Here is a 17407-nt window from a genome sequence, read left to right as displayed (position 1 = left end):
CACTGCGCCACCAGGGAAGCCCTAGTCCTTACTTTTGACAAATGTACCAGGATTACAAAAAGTGTTAATATTAGGGGAAGCTGGATGAAGGGTAATAGGGAATCTCTGTCTTGTCTTTGCAACTTTCCTGTAAATTTAAAATTATTCCAAAATAAAAGTTTATTTTAAAAATGTAATCAATGAAAAAAGGAAACTAGAAAAAGTGAGACAGACACAGAACAAAAAGTGGCAAAAATTATAAATGAATATATCAATAATCACAAAAATATAAATAGCATACCTTGTATAAGTGATGGATTGTCAGATTAGAATTAAAAAAAAAAAACACTAAACTAAAAAAAAAAAGTTATACACCTAAAACATAAGGACACAGAAAAGATGAAAGTAAAAGATAGTGAAAGGTAAGTCAGGCAAATACTAAACAAAGGAAAGATAGGATACCTGTTAACATCAGACAAAGTAACTTTAAGACAAAAAAGATTTTTTGGAATAGAAACAGTATCTAAACATAAAGCAAAAACTGACAGAAGTACGCAAAGCAATTGACAAATTATCAGTGGCAGAATTTCTATGTCTCTTTCAGTAACTGATAGAACAAGTAGCCAAAATCAACAGAAATGTAGACAAACTGAATAACATAATAAAATAAGATTGACCTCATGGACATAAACACTACACAGCCACTCACTAATACAGCATACACATTCTCTTCAAGCACACAGAGAACCATTATAAAAACTGATCATGTACCAGATGGCATGAAACAAATCTTAATCAAGTTCAGAGACTGTCTTGTACATTCTCTGACTACAATGCAAATAAATAAAATGAAAAAAAAATCCTCATATTTGGAAATTTTAAAATACTTCAAAATAACTTGGGTAAAGAAAAAATCCAAACAGAAACTTAAAAACCTTAAACTGGATGATGATGAAAATATTAAATATGAAAATGGATTCATGGGGTGATAGATGTTAAACAGACTTATTGTGGTTGTCATTTCATTTACTGTATATACAAATATTGAATAGTTATGTTGGACAACTAAAACTAATACAATGTTGCATGTCAATTATACCCCAACAAAAACAGGGATTCAGTGAATGCAGAACATGACCGGGATTGTAGAGTTTTAAATGCAGTATTAAAAAAGAAGAAAGGCTAGAAATTAATGAGCTAAGACTCATGTTAGAATAAGAACAGAGTAAACCAAAGGAAATGGGAGAAATGAAGTAAAAATAGAGTATAAACGAATGAAATAGAAAACAAACATACAGAGAATCAACAAAACCAAGAGTCAGTTCTTAAAAAGACTAGTTAAAAATAGGCAAACTTCTGGCAAGATTGTTCAAGGAAAAAATAGAGATACTAGTAACATTAGAAAGGGAAAAGGAGTCATAATGACAGATTCAAAAGAGATTAAGATATAAACTAATATATGCTTATACATTTTATTTTATTTTATTTTTATTTTTATTTTTTTGGCCGCGCCATGTGGCACGTGGGATCTTAGTTCCCTGACCAGGGATCAAACCTGCATCCCGCAGTGGAAGCGTGGAGTCATAACCAATGGACCACCAGGGAAGTCCCTACCTATACATTTTTTTGGCTGTGTTGGGTCTTTGTTGCTGTGCACGGGCTTTCTCTAGTTGCAGTGAGCAGGGGTTACTCTTCATTGTAGTAGGCGGGCTTCTCATTGTGGTGGCTTCTCTTGTTGTGGAGCACGGGCTCTAGGCACACAGGCTTCAGTAGTTGCAGCACACAATGTCAGTAGTTATGGCATGCGGGCCTTAGAGTGCATGGGTTTCAGTAGTTGTGGTGCGTGGGCTCAGTAGTTGTGGCGCGTGGGCTCTAGAGCGCAGGCTCAGTAGTTGTGGCGCACGAGCTTAGTTGCTCTGCGGCATGTGGGATCTTCCTGGACTAGGGATCGAACCCGTGTCCCCTGCATTGGCAGGCGGTTTCTTAACCACTGTGCCACCAGGGAAGTCCCCTACCTATACATTTTTAAACTTCGTCTATTCTGCTTAATTCCTAAATGCTATAGTTAAAAAAAAATTTATTCCAGAAACAACGGGAAGCCTAAATAGTTCTATAATTGTCCTCCCACAAAAAACAGTCCAGAACTAATCTTTCAAGGTATAGTATATAATTTCTTTCTGTGATACATAAATAAAAGGCAATAACTCCTATTCAGGCAGCAAAACTTGGATGTGAAAACCAGACAGGGCCAGTATAAGAAAGGAAAATCATAACCCAATCTTTCTTATGAACAAAGGTGTAAAAATTCTATAAAGTTTATGATGTAGAAAAGCTGATGATACATCATAACCACTTAAAATTTATCTTCTAAAAGCAAGGGGATTTTAACATTAGAAAAGCCATTAATCTAATTCACTATATTAACAGGTTAAAAGCAAAAAATTATGATTGTCTCAACAGGTATAGAAAAAGCATTTGATGAAATTCAATACTTACTCATGATTAAGAACTCTTAACAAACTAGGGGTAAAAAGGAGCTTTTTAACCTAATAAAGGATGCCTACAAAACACCTTTAGAAACATTAAATCAAAATGTGAAATTTTATAAGAATTCCCTTTAAAACCAGGAATGATGAAAGAAAGTCTAGAGGTACTCATCAGCACAGTGAGAAGAAAGAGAAATGTGTGGTATAAAGACTAGAAAGCAAACAAATCCTTCTTTTGAAGATGACTGGCTACAGAGAACTTATTAAGATCTACAGAATAAGAAGATTTAACAAGATTTTTGGATATAGGCTCAATATACAAAAATCAACTGCCTTTCTACACACTGGCAGCAATTAAACTAATTTTTTAAAAAGATGCCATTTATAATAGCAATAAAATATAAGATGTTTATAAGGTCAACAAAAGATTTACAAGACTTTTATGAGAAAACTATACTTAATTAAAAGATAAATGCAGAGCTAAATAAGTAGAAAGAAGACAATATTCATAGATAAGAAGACTCAAAACCATAAAAATGTCAATAAACTGAAGATTGAATTCACTTCCAATCAAAAAATTCCAATAGGGCTTTTCAAACAACCTGATGAGCTGATTCTAAAATTTATATGTAAGAGCATCGACCCAAGAATAGCCAAGATAATAGGGTTGCGGCACCTGCCCTTCTATTTTAAGGCTTATTAATAAACTATAGTAGTTAATGTATGGAATTGGTCCGGGGATAGAGAAGTTAACCAATAAAACAGAAAAAACGAAGATCACAAATAGACCCATATGTATGGAACCTTTATATACGGCAGAGATGGCAACATAGACCAGTGAGGTAGGAGAGAGAATGGTGCTAAGTCAGGAAGCCAATGGAATAAAATGAAACTGCATTCCTACCTCACACAACATATGAAAAAAAAAATCAATATGTGTTTATAAGTCTTTTTTTTTTTTTTTTGGCTGTGTTGCATGGCACGCGGGATCTTAGTTCCCCAACCAGGGATCGAACCCGCACCCCCTGCAGTGGAAGTGTGGAGTCTTAGCCACTGAACCATCAGGGAAGTCCCTGTTACAAGCTTTAATGGAAAAAATATGAAATGTTTAGAAGAAAAGCATAGGAGAATGTTTTTATAATCCTGGGGTCAGGAAGAGTTTTTTGAACAAGACGCAAAGTACTTACTATAAAATAAGATTGATAAATTCAACAATATAAAAATTCACAACTTTCATTTATCAAAATATATAGTAAAAGTGCCAAAGCAGGCCAAAAACTAGAAAAAGATATTTTTAACATGCTTTAAATAAAGAATTAGTATCTAAACATATCAAGATCCCATACAGACAACCCATTAAAAAATGAGAAACAGAAACAATCATTCCTCAGAAAGGAAACACAAATGGCTAATAAACATATGAAAAGTTGCTCAACCTCACTACTAATCAGGGAAATCCTTTACACCCTCTTGACAGGCAAACATAAATAAGTCCCGGTAATTCTAAATATAGGTGAGGGTGTGGTTCAATTAGAAATCTTTTCTACTGTTAATGGGAGAGTAATTTGGTACTGCCACTTCAGCAATCAATTTATCACAAAGTTGCACAAAACCTAAAGACCTAGCATATCCACTCCAAGGTACATACCCCAGGGCAAATTTTTTCAAATTGTGTCAAATGTAATTTAGTAGGCTGCGACCCAAATTTTAGAAACAAGAGGGAGGAAGGGAATACATAGTAAGAGTGAGTACTGTTTCATGAAAACATTTGTTTCATAACAGTATTAAATCACTAGGTAAAATGTTCCCCTCCTCTCACAAACTAACATACATAAAATCTAACATTCATTAAAAGAAAACTCATTGTGCTCACTGCTTATGTCACAGAAATCAGAGTACAAAAAGCAGACTTAATTTTAACATCTAAGGACTAGAGACTTGCCGTGGCATTTGCATCTTAAAACCAAAGCATTATACTGAATTATCCTCAACAGCAATATTCTGAGTAATGAACATATATATAACACCAGTTATCTAATAGAAGGAGACTGGTAACCTAAAATGTATTTATATACAAGAGAATGAGAAATTTTATATTACTAAAACCATACCCCCAAACGGCATGGATCTGGTAAATGCTTAACGTCTTCAAAGGAAAGAAAACCTGGGTTACAGTTATGGATGCACTGTTGATATTATTCAGGTAGCAGCTGTCGGAACCTAAGAGTCTCAGGGAAAAAAACGAAACCAACACAGAGTCTTAACGAGAATAAATGTAATTGCTTGTGTAGTTAGGAATAAATCAATTGCACAAGCACAGAAAAGGGCAGTTTTGACCTATAGCATCATTTGAAAAAGCTTTTGTGTTGACCACCTGCTAACTGATGAGCCAGCCTGAAGAGGCAGCTAGAGCCTCATCTCAGGTTCTGTATTAATAGAAGAGTCCTGCTCAAAGCCAAGCTGCCGCTGCCACCACCACCATCACCATCATCATCATCATATATACTGGACCACTGCAATCTCCTGCATCTATGCCCACGTCCAGTTCAGTCTACAAAGAGTACAAGTAATCTTGGATACCAGACCTCTGCCTAACATCCTATAATGGCTTCTCACTTGAAAACGACAATCTCTCTCCTTGATCAAACTTTAGACGGGGCTCCTCTGAGCCTTCTTTTCAACTAGGCATCATCCTTAGGCCCTGTCCTTGGCCTGTGAAGTCAGTCTGAGCAACAAATCCTGCTAAGACACCCATCACCAGCACCCCACCCCACCCCGACCCCGACCCCACCCCCAGTATCTGATTACCCTGGATATGCGATCAAGCTCCTCATCCCTCACTCTTGATGTTGACTTGGCCTGCCTTTAGTAAGATTCTTGTCAGGCCAGTTTAGAGAGAATCCCCCTACCCTTGATGTCTCCTTAGTAATTTTCCATCCAGTGACCACCCCAATCTCTTTGGCTATAAATCCCTATTTGTTCTTGTTTTATTTGGAGTTGAGCACAATATCTCTCCCCTGATCCCCAACCTACGTTACTTTTTCCTTACTACCCTCTTTCATAGACTCCTGTTCTTTTTCCTTCATAGCATTTCCTGAAATAAGTAACTATATATTTGTGTCTTCATTTAATTCCTAACCAAGCTGTAAGTTCCATTAAGTTCTACATCTGTTATATGTATTATGATATAGCTATATACTAGCACACAGTAGGTGCTCCACTTAGTGCTGATGTTGTAGAAATGGTTCTGTACCGCATGGAAGGCAATGTAGCTAACCCTCGGCCATATATCTACACTGATTCCTCCAAGTCATTCCAGTTACACTGGCTTGCAACTTCTACCTACATCCCCTTCTATCAGTGATCAAGTCCTGTTGATTCTCCAGTTGCATTCTCTTATTGTCTCCCCTTTCTATTCCAATTTCACACTCCTCTTCAGCTTATCTCACAAATGAACTACTATAATAACCTCCTAATTTATTTCCTCTTCTGGACTCTTCTCCCCCTAACACATCCTGTATAGTATTGTAAAATTAATCTTTCTAAAATGCTGGCTTCAAATGTTTCCTGCCGAAAAATAAATTCATAGAGTAAATGCAATCTTAGTTTCAACTTAACCTTTTAGGCTTTATTTTCCTTTACTGTCCTACATGAATGTATAATAAGGCCAACTTACATATTACTAGAATAAACATTGCTATTTGTTGCTCTAATTTCATATCAAATGCTGTTTCCCCACCTAGACTACCTTCTCCTTGAGTTTTAGACCTGATTTTGCCATTAATTTGCTGTGTGACTTGAGTAAATTAATCTCTGCAGACCCTGGTTCCCAACTGTAAGAGGAAGTTGATTAAATGATTTCTAAGGTTTTTTCCCCACAACATTTTAAGTTTTCTATTTAGCTTGAATAATGTAAAACAAACTACCTTATATGTGTGGGTTATAAAAATGTGTTTTCTTAGTCTTCACCCTTGACTATGAACTACATGAGGGTAGGGACTCTGTCTTATACTTTTTGTCCTTCATATAGTACTTAACACAATACTTTGCAGAGAAATGATAGTTAAACCCACTTAAATAAAACCAAACATAAAAGAATTAAAACCAAACATACTTACTCTCCCATAGTCCATGGTGGACAGCAACACAAAGGAGGGAAATGTTTCTGCTGATCCTTGGCTTCAAGGATTAATACCAGATTTGGATACCGGTTAGTTAGGTAATTGGTAAGGAATCCCATAAAGTTGTAAATGACATAAGCTTCATAACATTCTCTGCAGGTATCCACATATATTGCAATGCTGGGATATTTCAATGCTATCCACTATGAAGAAGCACAGATGTTAAAAACAGTTGCAACTACGATAAAATGAATTACCACTCCAATTCACGGTACTCACATACTTAGATCAAACTTTCTAAATTTTATCATTACGAGGGCTACCAGACAATCTGTGAAATGAATTTTTAAAAGCAATAAACATCTTGGATATTGGTAAACAAAAACATTTGTGTTGGGGGTAAATAATGAATATGAAGAGAGAAGTTAAATTATGTACTTGAGTTCTTAAATATAATCTGAAACTTCTTCACACGATCATAGAAAATGATGTTAAAGACATTTTCTTTATATTTAATCAAATTAAAGCAGTTATCTGTAACAACTGCATGTATTAGAATCCACTGGGGAAGATTTCTGTTTTGGTCCAAATAAATACTAAAATAAATAAAAAGGATGATAATGTAATTTAAGTATTACATTCTTTAAAGGACTAAGAGCTACTAACCTGAAATTTTAAAACATCTGCCTTTTCTATGGTTATACTTTATCTTCTCTATTAATATTAAAAACAAGTGAACCTTTTCACTTATTAACCTAACTCCTTATTGCCAAATAATATTACTTTTATTACCTTAGTTACAGTTAGCATCATCAAACAAGTTAATGAGATAAAATGAAGCATACTTACACTATCTAAACTGTATATGGGTACCATCCAAAGAATCCTATTTGGAAAGCAAAACATAAATTTAAAACAGTTTACATCATATTTATGATAAGCCAACACAACACTAGTAGAATCAAAACATATAAAGATTTACCTTATTATTGGTTTCTGTAGTTCAGGTTGTGTATAATGCACTAAATGCTGCAATATCACCCAAAGCGAGATAGGTATAGTCAACAGCAAAAAGATTCCAGCAATAAACCAAGCCTTCGTGTGTATTCCAACCTTAATCAGCAAAGAACATGTTAGTATAAATTCTCTGATATTAAAACTAAAGAGCTAAATAAAATATTTGTATTTAAAACTTTTTATTCATTTGATTATTATCGAGGCTCAGTATTTTCCAAATGACTAGTGGCTACTTTTATTACTTCTTCAATAAACAGCCTATTTATGTTTTTGTGGAAGGAGGGGGTGGATTTTTCCTCACGTGGCCTTTTGTAACAGCACTGTATGCATTAAGAATATTAACATCGGGGCTTCCCTGGTGGCGCAGTGGTTGAGAATCTGCCTGCCAATGCAGGGGACTCGGGTTCGAGCCCTGGTCTGGGAAGATCCCACATGCCGCGGAGCAACTAGGCCCGTGAGCCACAACTACTGAGCCTGTGCGTCTGGAGCTTGTGCTCCGCAACGAGAGAGGCCGCAATAGTGAGAGGCCCGCGCACCGCGATGAAGAGTGGCCCCCGCTTGCCACAACTAGAGAAAGCCCTTACACAGAAACGAAGACCCAACACAGCCAAAAATAAATAAATAAATAAATAAATAAAAAATAAAAATAAAGGAATTCCTTTAAAAGAAAAAAAAAGAACAGTAACATCATGTCATTTCCCCCTAACTTGTTATTTGCCTTTTATATTTGATTATTGTGATTGAGGATATAGAAAAGTTTTAAAATTTTCTGCAAGTCAAATCTAAAAATCTTCTTCTGGTTTATTCCTCTGCTTTTATGTCTGGATAAAAATCTGCAAATCAATGTTTTCTGCAAATTTTACTGTTACCCAACATGTTAGTAAAACACTTACTGATTGCTGACTATTTGCCTGATAACTTTGCTGAGTTCTTTACATGCATCATGTCTTTTGACCCTCCCATTTGCTAAGCACTGCCACAATTCCTGTCCAAGGGACCCGTGCTAATATAGGCTGCCCCTCTTATATACAGTATTATCAACTCAGGACATTACATTTTCAAAAGATCTAGTTTCTTTTTTTTTTGGCTGAGTTGGGTCTTCATTGTTGCATGCAGGCTTTCTCTAGTTGCAGAGAGCGAGGGCTACTCTTCGTTGCGGTGCGTGGGCTTCTCATTGCAGTGGCTTCTCTTGTTGTGGAGCATGGGCTCCAGGCATGGGGGCTTCAGATGTGGTGCGCAGGCTCGGTAGTTGTGGCTCATGGGCTCTAGAGCGCAGGTTCAGTAGTTGTGGCACACGAGCTTAGGTGCTCTACAGCATGTGGGATCTTCCTGGACAAGGGCTCAAACCCGTGTCCCCTGCATTGGCAGGCGGATTCTTAACCACTGCATCACCAGGAAAGTCCCTAATTTCTCTTTTAGGTCAATATCTGATCAATATTTTATCCTCTAAAATCTCAATTTCTAAAAAAATACTTTGAATTACCTCATCCTAACATAGAGTTGAAGTAATCCACTCGCTTTCTGGTAAAAACAAATTTAGTTGAGACTCTGTTCTATCTGAGGGGCCCTCGGGAATGAATTTTACGCTAACTTGTACTCCTGCCTTGAAGAATGTGAATCCTTTTAATTAAAAAAAAAAATGCAAATGCTAATTTATTTTAAATGCTAATTTTTTAAAGCAAAAAGGTGGGCATTTATTTTTAGTACTTGAGGAGTTTGAACAGTTAGTGGAAAAGGAACTTAAGTCCACAACTTGTAGTTTTTGCTGTTTTGAACAAGATTCTTTTTCACAAAGGGTCAAAGATTAAAGAAGTAGAAAACAAAAGTATAGAGAACAAACGTATATTTACACCAATGAATTTCTATATTCAACTGTATGGAAAACTTGAAAAGCAAATAAAAGTCTTGCTGAATGCTGGAGATTAATCAAAGCAGCAAGTCAAAAGCAAATATGCAGAGGTGAAGATTCTGAAAAGAATGTCTGAACAATAATTTTCCAGAGATTTTTCCTTGGCTCAGTTTCATTTAAAATTCAGTACTCATTTTAATGATGACTTAATAATAATATATTCTAGATCTTCATTATAAGGTGCTCATTAAGAACAGTAGTGTCAAGTACTTTTAATGTCCACATTTGTTTTTATGATTGACTTAGTGCCAAAAGGTCGAACTTGGTGGTAGAGTTGAGAGAAAAATTATGTGCTGGTGACTAATCATGGTCAAGTGTCCTCCGTGTGCTATAAGGAAGAAAGTTCTTTTTCAAATGATCATAAAACAAGTGACTGGATAAAGAAGATGTGGCACATATATACAATGGAATATTACTCAGCCATAAAAAGAAACGAAATTGAGTTATTTGTAGTGAGGTGGATGGACCTAGAGTCTGTCATACAGAGTGAAGTAAGTCAGAAAGAGAAAAACAAATACCATATGCTAACACATATATATGGAATCTAAGAAAAAAAAAATGGTCATGAAGAACCTAGGGGCAGGACGGCAATAAAGATGCAGACCTACTAGAGAATGTACTTGAGGGCACGGGGAGGGGGAAGGGTAAGCTGGGACAAAGTGAGAGAGGGGCATGGACATATATACACTACCAAGTGTAAAACTGATAGCTAGTGGGAAGCAGCCGCATAGCACAGGGAGATCAGCTCGGTGCTTTGTGACCACCTAGAGGGGTGGGATAGGGAGGGTGGGATAGGGAAGGAGACGCAAGAGGGAAGAGATATGGGGATATATGTATATGTATAACTGATTCACTTTGTTATAAAGCAGAAACTAACACACCATTGTAAAGCAATTATACTCCAATAAAGATGTTAAAAAAACAAAACAAAACAAACAAACAAAAAAAGTGACTGGAGAATTGAGTCATTTCACTATAGTGATTCCAAATTTTAAAAATCTTGCATCAGAGTTAGTACCAGTTTTACATTGCAAGTGGTGAATCAGTTTCAGAAAAACATCACCTGTCCACATTAACGCCACTAATTTGAATACTGGTCTTATAATTGTTTTGATTTTTAAGCTATTTAAAAAGCTGTGTGCATAAGAAACTGAACCTATTTTATGCGTGTACATATTTAGGTGACATTATAATAAGTCAACTCTAGGTATCTGTACAAATTATTTATATGATTATTACATTTATTTTAATTTACATTTATCTCTAAATAAATTATTCACATTTGAGACACACTGATAGAAGGATACGATTAATGTTAAACTTATCAGCCATGAGTAGGGTGTTTTGGGCTCACAAAACAGGGAAGAGATAAGTAGTGTAGATATTTTTTCCTAAGGGAACTCGAAGAAAGCAGAGGAAAGAAAAAAACCATTAAAGACCAGTCTCCAGGAGTGAGTTAACTCACTCAGCCAAAGGCTTTCAGAGCAGAGAGTTAAAGAGAAACAGGAGAGTGCTTTCTGGGTCCACTTGTCCTGAGGGCAAGAAGGGAGCACTTCCACAGAGTAGCTACTTGGAACATAGGACCAGCAGGGCAGGGTGAAACGAATGCAGAGCAGCGTGACATCATGTGTGCATTTATTTTTTATTTTATTTTTTTAAAGATTTTTTGATGTGGACCATTTTTAAAGTCTTAATATTGAGTTTGTTACAATATTGCTTCTGTTTTATGTTTTGTTTTTTTGGCCCCGAGGCATGTGGGATCTTAGCTCCCGACCAGGGATCGAACCTGCACCCCCTGCATTGGAAGGTGAAGTCTTAACCACTGGACCACCAGGGAAGTCCCTTATGTGTGCATTTAACTTACATGACCTCACTTATACATGCTCAACCAAGTAAGAGAATGAGAGAGATGGTTTAAGTGGTGCAGATTGTCACCTGGCCATTCCAGTCATGAGTAAATGCCCCATGGGCATGGGATGGGCTAGCCGAACCTCCAGTTTTCTACAACCTTAGTTCCCACTGACTTCTCACAGGGTGAGCACTGTGATTCTAATGTTTAAAAGACAAGTATTTTTCATACGAAACTGTCCCTAAACATGTCAATTACTTTTTCTAGTGCTCCATCAGATGCATTATAACTTTGCTTTAGGTGTTCAGCTGCGAACCTAATCCCAATGAAAATGCTATCCGAAAATGCTATCCCACGAGAACAGAACTGTTGCCCCATTGCAACAATAGTGATGATATTTTAAAAAAAATAGTGATAATTCAGGCTTATTGAGCACCTATTATGTGCCGGGCACAGTGTTATGCATTTTAGAGACAAAAACTCATCCAGTGAATAATGAGAATGATTGTATATTAAGTACTTAGCACGGTGTCACTTTAGCCACTTATCCGTCTCAGTTTTCACATCTGTAAAATGGGGATAATTCCTATGCTTCAGGACTTTTAAGAAGATTAAAGAAAATTATACCTTATCTTAGGGACATGCTGTGGTTAGTGTCTCTAACACTTTAACAACAAAACACAATGGTTGGGTGGGGAGGGGGGTGGGGGACCATCCCTTAACCCACACTCCTATCCACTGTGCCACTCATTCTCCTGAGTCCAAAAATACTCAAAACAAACAAAATGAACAAAAACTTGTCTTCATATTTAAAAAATTAATTAATTAATTAATTAATTAATTAATTAATTTTTGGCTGCATTGGGTCTCCGTTGCTGCCCGCAGGCTTTCTCTAGTTGCAGAGAGCAGGGGCTGCTCTTTGTTGCGGTGCATGGGCTTCTCATTGCGGTGGCTTCTCTTGTTGTGGAGCACGGGCTCTAGGTGTGTGGGCTTCAGTAGTTGTGGCACGTGGGTTCAGTAGCTGTGGTGCACGGGCTTAGTTGCTCCGCGGCATGTGGGATCTTCCCGGACCAGGGCTCGAACCCGTGTCCCCTGCATTGGCAGGTGGATTCTTAACCACTGCACCACCAGGGAAGTCCCTGTCTTCATATTCTGATACCACTTCTTCACTCCACATTTATTCTTCAAACAACTGCCTCTAGTTTCGGCCTGATACCTCCATAGAAACCATGACGAGGATCACAAATGACCCTCCAATGGATGGCTCAGCAGCAGACTGTTCACTACTTTATCCTTCTGTTCTGGCTTCCACGACACCCCTCTCCTGGCATCCTACTTCCCCACTGGCTGCTGCTGCTTTTAAAAGTTCCTATTCTTCTCTGTGACCTATAGATGTTGGTGCCACATCCTCTGCTTTTTCTTCTTCTTCTTCCCCTTTATAATCTCATCCATTTTTATGGCTTTCAACACCATCTCTGTTCTGACAACTCATATGTATATCTGCAGCTCAAACACTTCCGAGCTCTATCTAGACTTGCATTTCCAACAGCATATTTGACATGCCCATGTGAATGGAATGTCTCTCATATACCCTGAACTAAGTGTCCCAAACAGAACTCAAATGCTTTCAAACCTGTCCGTATCTATCGAGTTTCCATCTTGGTAACTGGCATCACCATGTACCCTGTTGTTCAAGACAGAAAACTCAGAGTGGTTCTTGATTTCCCCCTCTCTCTCACTGCCTCTCTTCCCCAATCCAATCCAGTGTCAAGCCCTGTTTCTTCAATTCCAATAATACTTAAAATTCACTTTTCCATCTCGGTTTCTGCTATTCTGACTTGGGCCATAAGTCATCGTAGCCCAGGCACCCACCACCTCTGAACTACCTTAAAGAACTTTCTAACTTCTTCCACTTCCACTTAATTTTCCATAGGCTGGTAGAGTTGTCTTTTGAAGATGTGTGATAATGTTTCCCTGCTTGTTCACTTTTTAGATCTTCTTTAGTTTCCTCATAGCATTTTACATACTTTTATTTTATGGATCTGTTTTTGCTGGTTGTGTTTGTTTCCACCACCAAGTTCCATGAAAGTAGGTGCCATGTTTCTCTCTCTAACCATATAGAATACCAGCCTGATTTATCACTGGGACTCAAATAATCATTTATTAAGTATCCGATATTTGGGCAGAAGGAGAAAACAAGATAAAAAATGTATCCTGTTAGACGGTGGTGAGTCCTAAAAAATATAGAGAAGGGAAGAGGATATGAAGAGTTGCGGAAGTGAAGCTTGCAATTTTTAAACTGGGTAGCTGGGTGACATTGAAGTAAAAACCTGAAGGACACAAAGCAATGAGAATACCGTCTGGAGAAAGGCATATTATGACATGCAAAGGCCCTAAGGAGGGAGCCCGCCCTGCATTTGAGCAAAGCAAGCGTGGAGGAGGCCCAGGAACTGAGGATAGAGAGTCAGAGGGTGGTGAGGTGGGGGTGGTGTCAGATCATGTTGGGCTCCAATGCCATACTCAGGAATACTGGCTTTTAATCCAGGACTAGGAGTGACTGGAAAACTTTCAGAGGAGACACATAATGTGACTTATATTTTAACTGGATACTCTGGCTGGTATGTTCAGAATAGTCCAGGGAATACACGATGAGAATTTGGCTCAGGGTGTTAGCAGTTGAGATTGCAGATTAAAATTGTCCTTAAATGCCCGTACTGAAAAAGTACAGTTGACATCAGTGATGAAATAAAAATTTACATTTTAAGGCAAGACAAGAAATATTTACACATAGAACTTTTTCTCTGCCCTTTGACCTCCTCCCTCCCCTCTAGTTGCATCACGCATCTGCATTATGCTTTAACCAGACCTCCTCAATGGTAGAAATACCTGCTCAACCATAGCGATCACTTTTTCTCCTTCTGGTACCAGCCACATAATTCCTTAGAAGATAACATTCCTTTTTCAATTCTGAAAGGTGTCACGGTGACCCACCACTAGCCTTGTCAGTGCAGACATCTCTGGTGAGCTTTATGTGCAATGCCAATATATCATTCCCCTTAAAGACAGCGGTTGGTGCAGAACAGACTAGTCAGATGACCTGGGGAGATACTGGGCCACACCTAACGAAGTTCGTAGCTTAATACTTACTTATGACGTTATTAATGTTACTAGCTATATTACTTGAATTCTGCCTGTTTTACAAGATTATTGTTTCTTCCATTACCAAATGTGTGACTGAGACTCAGATAAAATTAATGATGATTAGGCCACTTGAAACAACTGACCAAATATATAGTTCTATAAGATCCATAACTTCTTCTATATCGGAAGAGGGAACAACAAGAAGAGGGAACCGTTTCCTGGACAGTAACAGACTGGTAAGACAGGTGGTCCAGAGACTTTTGGTTATTGTTAACAGAGCCTCGTCCAGTAATAGCACATTGAGTGGCCTATCAACAAAATCCTCACCTAACCTGGGAATGAGCATTCCTAGCCACATGGGACAAACTGGTCGAAACGCCTCCCAAACTTTGGCTGAAATTAAGACCGAAAGGGAAGGGATTGTAAAATAAAGACTGCTGCCCACCATCCAGTTCTACAAGAATCAAATCACTAGCCACTGAGGCTATACACCCTGAAAGGAATAATACACACTGAAAGGAATTCGGGGTGTGTGTTGGGGCAAGATCAGGATGAGGCACTCTGTGCTCTGGGAAAACTGGCCTTCAGATAGATATTTTCAGGAGAAATTTTTTATGAACCTGGATCCTTGCATCTTCCCATACTTAGAAAAGCACTAAAACCATTAACTTAGATGTCTGTTCCTCATGACCTGTGACCTTCTACCGAGATGAGCGCTTAATTGCACGTACCCCCTTTGCCAAAATCACGTATATACTGGCTTCCCCCTTTACCTCTTCAGAACAGTCCTCAGAGCTCTCTGAGAGACTGTCTCCCGGGCTATAATCCTCAGTTTGGCTTGAATAAAATTTTCCATTTCTTTCTTAATTTTTTGTCATTGACACCAAAAACTAAGAGAAGTCTTAAATTAGGTTGATATTATACATAGTATTAATCTTTAAAATAGTTCCTATATTTCAAAGTAAGAAATACTCCAAAGTAAGAAATCCCTATTTGTATTAAGATGTCTATATTTGAATTCTGGTAAACAAATTATGGAAGTAACCTAAATATCTAACAAACTAGAAATATTTAATGTAGTGTAATATTATAGTAATATTAAAAATAACTATATGGACTATGCTAGCTTGGAAAAGTCCACAAAAAAAATTGAGTGAACATTCAGGAAACATATATTAAATACATTTCATTTAATTACATAAAGATCGTTTCCACACAAAAGGCCTAAAATAGCCATGGTCTTGTCATAACTCTTGTGAAACAGTTGTTTCTAAGTAAAAATACTTCCCTGGATTTTATGAACTTCAAACTTAAAAGTTCATTACAATTTTTATAAAGTACTTAGTTAAATATTTACCTTGGGGTCTTTAAGCTTATAGCACTTTACTGATGTCATAATAAGAATATGACATCAAAAAATATACAAGGGACTTTTTTCAAAACCTTTGTTAAGAGTTAATTTCTAAAGTAAAAACAAAGTTAAACCAACTCGAATCCTTTAATTCAGGAAGCTAGTTAAATGCTAATAAAATTCAACACCTGGTCTTTAAAGTAGATCTAGTTAAGTCTTAATATTTAAACAGATCAGATTTCAGAAGTAAAGTTACCTTACTTTCAGGATATTGATGAATGCTTGCAAAACAGTGCTCTCCGAAGCAGCTATCTTAATATATTTTATTTTCTCGGTCCTACCTTCACGAGTAGCATGGTTTGAAAAACCGTGAACAACCAGAAACCAGACAGGTTATGTCACGGGTTCATTACAGGACATGGTTTTCAGGATATCAAGTCTGGAGCATCCGGGATAAAAACAGGCTACCTTAGCTGGGCAGGACGGTAGAAGAAAGGGTAGAGGCGGATGGTGCGGGACCCTCTTACCTCCAGTTTCTGTAATTCCCACACGCATAGGGGAACCGCAACCACTATGGACACCAGATAAATGACCACCGCTAAAGGTCGAATCCACTGTCTCCAGTTCCTCCAGGTACAAGTGCAAGGCATGTTTCCGCATAAATCAGCTCCGAGTAGCAAGGGAAAAGTGCTCGAAGGAGATGGTAATGGGGAGCCCTGTTCTTTGGCTGTTCTGTCGACTCGCATGCTACGGAAAAACAGCCGTGGGGCGACTTCACCAGCAGCTGGAACCGCCTCCTCGGCCCACGCTGTGCTTTCTGTTGCTGCTACTGCTGCTGCTGCCACAAACGCGGCGGCTCAGGGTGCTACCGGGGAGCAGTGCGGGCAGCATTCTTTCTTCCCCACCTTGCATCTACCCAGTTCTTCCGCGGTGGAATCCCCGGCAGAGCCGCTGCCCTCACCTAGGAATCGCCCGGAGCTCCGCCTGCAGCATGGCCTCGAGGGGAGCGGCGCCGAGCCGGACCGGCCTGTAGAGACCCTGCACTCAGTTCGGTTCTGCCCCGCGGCTGCCAGCCCGCTCGCTCTTTTCTTGGGCGGTGTAGTTCCCTCCCTCCAGCGCTCGCAGGCGTCTGCTCCGCCGATTCCGCTGATAGATAAGAGATGAGAACTTAAACCCCCCCCCCAGCCCCAGGATTTCTCCACTGGTTCCCACAGACCAGTCCCCCAAGGCGGAACCAAGGCCAAACCAGGGCTTCCGCTTCCGCCCCCGCTGTCTGAGGTTAGTGATTCGTGGACAGCGCCAAGATAGGCCCACCCCATCCGGCTCACTTCCTACTCTCTGATTGGTCATTTTTCGGGGGCGGGGCTGTTGGGATGGGTACTAAGGGTAGGTTGGATGAAGCCGAGATGTGTGGAAGTTGTGCAGTCGCTGCCGGGTGGCCCAGTGGCCAAGGAGGATTCTGCAAGCTGTATAGGTCGTTTGAGAACCACTTGAGGAACTCCTGCTACACTGTTCTGCTGACTATATTCCAGCTTTAAGAAAGCCTGGGTAAGA

General features: G+C 38.6%; 1 protein-coding gene across 1 annotated transcript in view; it reads right to left on the bottom strand.

The window, feature by feature from the left end:
• The window catches only part of TMEM184C (transmembrane protein 184C), a 31806-nt gene extending 14710 nt beyond the window's left edge, over positions 1 to 17096 (bottom strand). The window contains exons 1-4 of the mRNA XM_007189386.3: positions 16381 to 17096; positions 7569 to 7699; positions 7436 to 7472; positions 6584 to 6789 (exon numbers count right to left, since the gene is read on the bottom strand). Coding sequence (XP_007189448.1) covers positions 6584 to 6789; positions 7436 to 7472; positions 7569 to 7699; positions 16381 to 16599 — 593 coding nt within the window. The 5' untranslated portion in view covers positions 16600 to 17096. The remainder of the gene's footprint in view (positions 1 to 6583; positions 6790 to 7435; positions 7473 to 7568; positions 7700 to 16380) is intronic.
• Between the last annotated feature and the right edge of the window lie 311 nt (positions 17097 to 17407).

Source organism: Balaenoptera acutorostrata, chromosome 5, assembly GCF_949987535.1.
Source record: "Balaenoptera acutorostrata chromosome 5, mBalAcu1.1, whole genome shotgun sequence".
NCBI lineage: Eukaryota > Metazoa > Chordata > Mammalia > Artiodactyla > Balaenopteridae > Balaenoptera > Balaenoptera acutorostrata.
Note: the sequence above shows the minus strand (reverse complement) of the source record. Positions and strands in the feature narration are given on the sequence as shown.